This window comes from Myotis brandtii, unplaced genomic scaffold (genome assembly GCF_000412655.1).
Source record: "Myotis brandtii unplaced genomic scaffold, ASM41265v1 scaffold349, whole genome shotgun sequence".
In the NCBI taxonomy this organism is placed as follows: domain Eukaryota; kingdom Metazoa; phylum Chordata; class Mammalia; order Chiroptera; family Vespertilionidae; genus Myotis; species Myotis brandtii.
In genome coordinates, this window is record NW_005363427.1 from 770,920 (window position 1) to 780,047 (window position 9,128).

The 9,128-nt window shown below is 47.5% G+C and overlaps 1 protein-coding gene across 1 annotated transcript in view; it reads right to left on the reverse strand.

Moving 5' to 3' along the window:
• LOC102241664 (chromosome unknown open reading frame, human CXorf36) overlaps nt 1-8,712 on the reverse strand; it is a 12,563-nt gene extending 3,851 nt beyond the window's left edge. The window contains exons 1-3 of the mRNA XM_014544034.1: nt 8,393-8,712; nt 5,731-5,995; nt 2,711-2,782 (exon numbers count right to left, since the gene is read on the reverse strand). Coding sequence (XP_014399520.1) covers nt 2,711-2,782; nt 5,731-5,995; nt 8,393-8,607 — 552 coding nt within the window. The 5' untranslated portion in view covers nt 8,608-8,712. The remainder of the gene's footprint in view (nt 1-2,710; nt 2,783-5,730; nt 5,996-8,392) is intronic.
• Between the last annotated feature and the right edge of the window lie 416 nt (nt 8,713-9,128).

A 9,128-nucleotide genomic window follows, 5' to 3' on the forward strand; every position in this document is an offset into this window, starting at 1 on the left:
GGGCAGCCCAGGAGAGGGCTGGGCAGGCCCTGGGGACGGGAGGGGGGGGCGGGGAGAAGCAGGTCAGGGCATTGGCAGGCCCTGCTGGTAGGGGACACCCTGGGGTTGGGGAGGGTGGGCAAGTGGGCCCTGGGAGGGGACAGACCCAGGAAGGGGGAGGTTGTCAGCCATCCCGTTTGCTGTGACTGAAGGTTTCCTGAGACATGGGGCTTTCAGTGCTAAACCTGGGAAACCAAGGTGTTTGGTGACTACCACAGGGCCACCGCGGGACCGGGACCTTCTCCAACACATGCTTCTGCCTCCAGATGAGGAGCAGAATAGACTGGCCGAGGCCGGTGGGGATGCCTGCTGATCTACCACAGCCGGGCACTTAGCAGGGGCCTTCTGTACAGGGTGGGACTGAGAGTGATGGGCACACTTCTTCACCACAGTCTATAACAGCGGTTCTCAACCTGTGGGTCGTGACCCCTTTGGGGGTCGAATGACCCTTTCACAGGGGTCGCCTAAGACCATCGGAAAACACATACATAATTACATATTGTTTTTGTGATGAATCACTATGCTTTAATTATGTTCAATTTGTAACAATGAAAATACATCCTGCGTATCAGATATTTACATGACGATTCATAACAGTAGCAACATTACAGTGATGAAGTAGCCACGACAATAATTTTATGGTTGGGGGTCACCACAACATGAGGAACTGTATTAAAGGGTCGCGGCATGAGGAAGGTTGAGAACCACTGAACTATAAAGACACTCAAAAGAATCAATGATAAACTAATAGCTATATTGATTATGTTCTAAAAACTGTTTATTAGATCACAAAACCTCTCAAATTTAAAAAAAATTTTTTAAATGCTAAAGGTCATAAAGTCTCAGTGGTTTTAACCCTAAACAAATCCTATGAGTCAAAGTTTAGTTGATTTCAACTCTCTACGATTCCATGATCGGAAGTGGGCTGTGTGTGTGTGTGTGTGTGTGTGTGTGTGTGTGTGGCGGGGGGGGAGGGGCGGCTGGAGGGCAGCATCCAGGCCATAATCTTTCTCTGGTTGGCACCTAAAACGCCCATCCATGGGCAGCAAAGGAATCACCATGACTACTTCCCAAGGGTCACGGGGAGCAAAGTGTCATGATCTCGTGGTCACAACGCATCTGTGAAGGGGCTGTACTTTCCAGAAGACTGTTCAGCCAGAGGGTGTGTGTGGATGTCCTGGGCATATTGCCCTGTGTGAGAGGGGCAAGGCATTTCACTTGCTTAAATTTCCTTTTCCTTCATAGTCATTTCATCCTCAGCCATCAGTCAGTTGTTTTTCTTTCCCCCCATCAATATAGCCATGTTATTTTTATTTATTATTATTCTTTAAAAATATTTTTTATTGATTACAGAAAGGGAGAGATAGGAACATCCATGATGAGAGAGAATCATGGATCGGCTGCCTCCTGCACGCCCCACACTGGGGATTGAGTCCACAACCCCGAGCATGTGCCCAGAGTGGGAATGGAACTGTGACCTCCTGGTTCATAGGTCAATGCTCAAGCATTGAGCCACACCGGCTGGGCTATAGCCATGTTATTTTTAAAGAACAAATGCAATGTTTAGTCCTTGACCTGGTAGCCTGTGAGAGATGAAAATATTTATAGTCTGAAAACTAACTGTGGCTCCAATATAAAATGTCCATTGTCACTTGAACACTTTATCATAACCTGCCTTGTATCTGAACCAGTTGAATATGGCCTCTCTCTCCCATTAGGGAGTCACCTCCCATGGAGCAGGGGCCTTGTCTTGACACTTATATACCTTCCTGGGGCCTGTAAACACCCCTTAAGTATGTTTTAATTAAATTTAAACAAAAGTAAATTTTATTTGTTTCGTATTTACCTCTAAACCCTCATTCTGATTAAATTGTTAATGCGCATTTTGGTTAATATGCTTATTTCCCTTATTCTATTTAAACAAATAATTGAGATCAAGGAAGTAAAATTGTCAGCCATTCTTGTTTAAAAAAAGCTTCCGGAACATTCTATACCACCATCTAGTCGTGGGAACAAAGCCTCCACGTCAATCAAGTCCCTTCCCACTTGAGGAAGACGCAGGGTTTGTGTTTGGAGCAATGTGGGAAGCAGCTGGTAGTTGAGGGATGAGAAGGGACACGGTGGAGGATCGGTGTTTTCCCCTGATTAGCCGAGTGCTGCTGAGGGTAGTTGGAGGGTCGTTGCCTCTGCGCCTGGCTTAATAGCAGAGGAAACCTTCTTTGTGGTGGCTTTTTGAACAAGCACATCATGATAACCTGGGCGGGGTTCTTGGCTGAGTTTCTGTTTGTGGACTAGGAATGTAGGCCGTGAAACACTCCCATCTGAACAATGCAGCTTTTAGAGGATAAAAGTCACGGTTATGTTAGCCTAAGTGCCACACACACACACACACACACACACACACGGGGACACACACACAAAGGGACACACACACAGGGACACACACACAGGGACACACACAGGGACACACACACACAGGGACACGCACACACAGGGACGCACATACACATACATTGTGTTGCTTCACCCTCTTGCTAATTCCTGGTTCTGGTTCCTTTGCAGACGTGCCCCTGCAGGAGGGGAAGCACGGGCTCCCTGGCTCAGTCTCTGATGGTGGCAACTGGGGCTTTTTGTCCAAGTTGACTTTATTCATAAGGAGAACTGACAGTCAAAGTTCTGAGGTTCCTGCATCAGTCAGATCCATCCTGCCTTCAATTTTCTTTTTCTTTTTTAAAAATAGATTCTTACTGATTTCAAAGAGGAAGGGAGAGGGAGAGGGAGAGGGAAGGGGGGGAGAGAGAGAGAGAGGGAGAGAGAGAGGGAGAGGAAACATCAATGATGAGAGAGAATCATGGACCGGCTGCCTCCTACACGCCCCCTGCTGGGGATCAAGCCCGCAACCCAGGCATGTGCCCTTGGCCAGAATTGAACCTGGGACCCTTCAGTCTGAAGGCCAACACTCTATCCACTGAGCCAAACCAGCCAGGGCTTCAATTTTCTTTTGTATCTCCTCTCCTTCTCTCCCTTTCCACTTCTCTGAGCAAACCCTGTGAGTTTCTTCTCTCAAACACACACCGACACACATGTAGGTATGCTCACTTGAGGGCTCTAGCATGGATACCTGTTGGAAAGTGGCTTTTGAGGAAATCAGTGAAAACCCACTTATGTCATATTCTGAGAGAGTCCCTGAGGCTGGCCCCACGGGTAGGCCCTGGGTCATGTGGTAGGAGTTGAAAGATGAAGCAAGTCTCCCTACTGTCCATCCTACAGTCTTTCTCCTGTTGGCTCCTGCAACTCCCATATAAATAGAGCAATATCATAATTTTCAAACCAGAAATTAGGATTTGTGTTTAGCCAAATCTGAAATGAATGGTAACTTAGAAATTGCTTTAGTCACATATTCCACCCGAGGTCATGGCAAAGGCTGCTTGTGTGGATCGTTATTAAGAAGGATTCGGCGGCCGCGTCTGGATTTAGTGGGAGGAAAAATGCAAGGATGTGTTAGGAAGGTCTGAGCTAGTAATGGGACAGGCTAGTGGGAGCTGTATAAGATTGGCTTTATAGGCAAATGGCTCCTTGGAGGGCTAACGGTGAGATGCTGTTAGCTGTTAACATCCTGACGTGAATGAGATGATTAGATTTCGCTGCCCATCACCTCAAGGCTCTAAGACAGCAGTTCTCAACCTGTGGGTCGTGACCCCTTTGGGGGTCGAATGACCCTTTCACAGGGGTCGCCTAAGACCATCAGAAAACACATATATAATTACATATTGTTTTTGTGATTAAAATGCTTTAATTATGTTCAATTTGTAACAATGAAATTGGGGGTCACCACAACATGAGAAACTGTATTAAAGGGTCGCGGCATTAGGAAGGTTGAGAACCACTACAATAGGATCAGAGGATTGGTGAAATTTTTAAAATGGCTTATTGTTTCTTTTTAAAAATTGAAGTACAATTCACATATTATAAAATTCACCACTATTTTATTTTATTTGTTTAAAAATATTTTTATTGATTTCAGAGAGGAAGGGAGGGGGAGCAAGAGAGAAACATCAATGATGAGAGAGAATCATTGATCGGCTGCCTTCTGCACGCCCCCTACTGGGGATCGAGCCTGCAACCTGGGCATGTGCCCTGACCGGGAATCAAATCGTGACCTCCTAGTTCATAGGTCGATATTCAACCACTGAGCCACGCTGGCTAGGCCACTTAACTATTTTTAAGTGTACAATTCAGTGGATTTTAGTACACTCACAGGGCTGTGCATATATCATCACTCTCCAACTCCAGAATTTTTTCGTCATCCCCCAAAGAAACCCTGTACCCATGAAGCAGTCACTCCTAATTCTTCCCCTCAGCCCCTGGCAACCACTAACCTGATTGTTGCCTCTATGGATTTGTCTATTTTGGACATTTCTTAAACATAGAATCATACAATATTTGTGCTTTTGTGTCTGGCTTCTTTTATTGGCATGATTTTTCCAGGGTTCATCCATGTTGTCGCATGCATCAGTACGTCATTCCTTTCTATGACGGGATAATATTCCATTGTACGGGTATAACATATTTTGTGTATGCATTCATTAGTTGATGGACATTTGGGTTGTTTCCACCTTTTGGCTACTCTGAACAGTGCTGCTATAAATATTCATGCACAAGTGTTTGCTTAAGCACCTGTTTTCAATTCTCTTGGGTGGCTGAGTTTGCCCTCCCCCCCCCCTTTGTTAATGATGGATCTTCTCAAAACAGTCTGATAGGTGAGTTTTGATAAGAAGGAAAGAGCAGGAGTTTGGATGCTACCTGCATGGGAAGGAAAGGGTGTAGAGCAGCGGTGCTCAACCTGTGGGTCGCCACCCCTTTGGGGGTCGAACGACCCTTTCACAGGGGTCGCCTAAGACCATCGGAAAACACATATATAATTACATATTGTTTTTGTGATGAATCACTATGCTTTAATTATGTTCAATGTGTAACAATGAAATTGGGGGTCACCACAACATGAGGAACTGTATTAAAGGGTCGCCACATTAGGAAGGTTGAGAAGCACTGGTGTAGAGCTTGTTGGGCATGTGGTGGAACCCTAGGGCCAAGGGTCTCTGGAAAGGGGGACAGGAGATGGTGCCAACATGGGATGGCAATGACCTTGATCTTGGTGGATGGAGCAGGAATGGACTTTGTCCACAATTTATAAAACAGCTGTTGATATTTTCTTGTCTTTTATAAGGAAGGGAAAAATCTCTGCTGGGGATGAAAAGATGGGCTAGGAGAGGGTCAGAGTGAAGTGAAAATGGTTATGGCTCTGTCTGTGTTTGAACAAGGTGTTAATGGATGCATTTTTGGCAGAAATAAGGAAAGCTTGTTTAGCTGCTGTGAACACAAGATGAGAAAACTGGTAAAGTTTTGGCACAACCGACTGAAGAATGGGACCCGCATATTACAAAACACTGGGCCGTGCATTTCCAGGCGGATAGACTTTCTGCAAAGTGTCTGCATATCCATAAGCTCATCAGGATGAACGGATCAATCTTGTTTAGTTCCTTTCTTGTCACAAGCCCCTGTTTCATGGCATTGCTTTGTCCCTTAGACAGAACACAACGCCTTTTCCCCAGACAGAGGTGTGAGATGGGAACACACACCTCCTCCATCTCGCCCCCCCAAGTCTCCAGCCACAGGACCAGCCCCGCTTACCTGCACCAGGTCGGGCGTGAGGCGCTTGGCCTGCAGCCATTTCTGGAACCTTCCTGTTTTCCTCAGGACACGCTCGATGCTGCAGGTCTTTGGGGCTGCGGCAGAGGCGCAGATTCTCCTGTCTGAGATTTCATGCTGGTGTTTGCTGACCAGCCTCGATATCTCCACGGGGCGCCAGGTTTTGGAATCATCTGAGTAATTTGCAGGGTACGAAGGCAAGTAGCCCAGAGGCAGTTCGACGTGGGTGGCCAGCCAGCTGTCAAACCTGGAAGAAGAGCCCTTTTAGGATCCACCTGGGAGGCGAAGCAGGGGCCAAGCAGGGACTAGTCACAACACTGCCAGAACCAGAGGCCAGCAGAGCCCCGGGGAGGTGGGGGCGGGGGGAGACAGCGACACAGGGGACCACAGCTGGTCTGATCCATCCCTCAGTTTTAGACTGGGGCGCTCTGAACTCTTTCTATGCGAGGGCTGCTTTTGTTTCCTCGCACTTAGGGAAGTGTATAGATGGCAGAATAGTCGAGGGAGGTTCATGCCAGACACAAACCTTATCCTCTTGGTGCAACCAGCACAGAAGGACTAGCCATGGCTCTCTGAACTTCTACTCCATGTAAAGACAGCAGCTTTACACTGGCTTGTACCTTTGATTCTTCTAACACCTCCTCCCCCCACTCTACAGATGTGGAGACTGATGCTTACAGAGCTTAAGGACCTTGCCCAAGGTCAGACAAAATGTTAGCTTCCCCAATTGTGTTTGTGTCTGGGGGGTGGGGGAGGTGAGGGCGTTCAACTTTCAAAATGCCTTAAAAACAGCCCTAATAGGGAAAGTCCACATGAACTCCATGCAATAACTAGCATCTTGCAAAAGAAGTTCAACACTTCTGGCCCAGCCAGTGTGGCTCAGTGGTTGAGCATCCACCTATGAACCACGGTTTAGTTCCCCATCAGGGAACATGCCTTGGTTGTGGGCTCCATCCCCAGTAAAGGGCATGCAGGAGGCAGCCAATCAACGATTCTCTCCCATCATTGATGTTTCTATCCTTCTCTCTCTCTCTGAAATCAATAAAAAAAATATATTTAAAGAAGTCCAACACTTCTGATGATTTTCTATTTGTTATTTCTGTTTAGTAACTTAGTTGAATAATCAAATATACCTTTGGTTAATACTGATTGGAAATAAAATTATTTTAAATTAATACCTTCTGTTTAGTCACCAAATCTTATACACCTGAGACACGTTTTTAGGGTTGGGCAGAGAAGAGACCTATACAAAGGGCCTTGGGTATTGAAAAGGCTGGGAACCACTGTCTACAGGTTAAGGTCCCAATTCCTGGGCACAGCATTCAAGGCTCCCTGCACCATCTGACTTTCCCAATCCTCCTCCTCCTCTCACGCTTCCGCGTATACCCCATGCTCCAGTCACTAAGCGCTTTTCACTTCTTCCCACACCTCTGGGTCTTTGCTTAAGTTGGTCCTTCTACCGAAAGCCCTTCCCTTCCCACTAAATTTCAGCTCAACCTTCCAGGCCTTGCTCAGAATGCTTTTCCCTGGAGAAGCCATTCCCCAGTCCCCATTTGGAATTAATATCCCCTTCTTCTAGTTCCCAGAGGTCCTTTACACTTCGCTTTTGGCCTGCATCAGGCCAGGCCTTATTGTTGTTATTTGTAACACAGCTCCCTCCGCCCAAACCCCTGGAGGGCAGTGGCCAGAGTGATAGCCATGTTGCTACAACCCCTGCCGGGTCTTGGCCGTGATAAAGGCTCATTGACTGCGTGTTGACAGGCTTGGCTTCCAGAGTGTGATCCCTTCTTTGATGACAGCCACGTGCATTACAATTTACTAAACTCGGCTTTTCCTCCGGTCAAGGCAACATCTCACAACAGAAAACTGGTTCAGAAACTTTGGAGCAAACCACCCTGGCTTGAATCCCAGATCTGCCACTTATTAGGTGGTGACCTTGAACAAGACCCTTAATCTTGATATATCTCAGTTTGCTATCCGAATAATGAGTAAAAAACACTAACTCCCAGCATGAAGTGAGTATATAAAAATAGCTTAAAAATGTCTGTTACGCCCTAGCGGTTTGGCTCAGTAGATAGGGTGTCAGCCCTCAGACTGAAGTGTCCTGGGTTTGATTTCGGTCAAGGGCACGTACCTTGGTTTCAGGTTCCCCGGCCCTGGTCGGGGTACGTGCAGGAGGCAACCAATCGATGTGTCTCTCTCACATCGATGTTTCTCTCTGTCTCTCCCTCTCCCTTCCACTTTCTCTAAAAATCAATGGAAAAATATCCTTGGGTGAAGATTAACACACACACATAAAAAGTCTGCCACATAGTAGGTTTTCTATAAATTTTATTCCCCCCGCCCCTTTGAGAAATGAACTTGGTCAATGCCATAGTCCCAGATTACTCCCTTCATAGAAGAGAAAACTTTAAGCTCTCACTTCAAAAGGACACTTTGAATTTAGCAATTAGGGCTGGAACTTGGCTTCACACCTGACCCCCCTCTCCACCCCAACTTCAACCCGCTGCTACTCTGATTAAATGGCGTTGCTTCAGCTCCCGCCCATAAATTACAACCTGGCTCCTTTTCAACAAACTCCTGGACATCTTTCATCACAGGAACAGAATGTTGCCCCTCAGAACGATCTGATTGAGATTCTGACCTTATTTCTTCTTTAAAAAACTTCTTGCAAATAGATGTTCCAATGCAGGCATTGCATTTATCAAGGCCGAGGACAGTCCTTCCCAAACTGTAGCTGGTTCTGGGAGAAGGAGGAGCCGGCGAGGAGACAGCAGAGCCCAGGGCTGAGACCCAGAGCAGCTGAGCCGGCCAGCCCAGGCAGAGGGCAGCCGCCCCCGGCCCCAGCCGGGGCTCCATCGGGGCCCAGGCCTCCAGCTGCAGCCTCCAGCTGTCCACTCAGAGCTGTGCAGAGGCAGGTCTTGGCAAAAGCCAGGGGGCTGACTTCAGAGCGTTGACCCTATCCCGGCCTCCCGGATTTCTGTTGGAGGATGCTAAGGAGCTTGGAGCTAATGAGGCCTGGGAGGAGGTGAGGAAGTCCATGGAGGATGCTGATAACCCGGTTTCCAGAGTTACTCTTCCTCTGCCTGTGGTGGCTGCCGCAGGCTGGGAGGGGCTGACTGGCAGATTTGGGGAAGGACAATGGTCAGGGCTTCCCTGTGCAGTCCTTTCGACAAACACAGGATATCCTGGCTGGGTAGGAAAGGTCCATGCAGGATGTACATCCGACCTGGATTCCACCTGGGAGTTTCAAAAGATCCTGAGGGCCTCCACCCTCCACTGTTTTAAGTCCGAGTCTATGGGTCCCTATGGATCACACACTCGCCAGTTCCCCCCCACTCTGCAGTGAGTAATTTGGCCTGCCCCTTCACCTGACATGC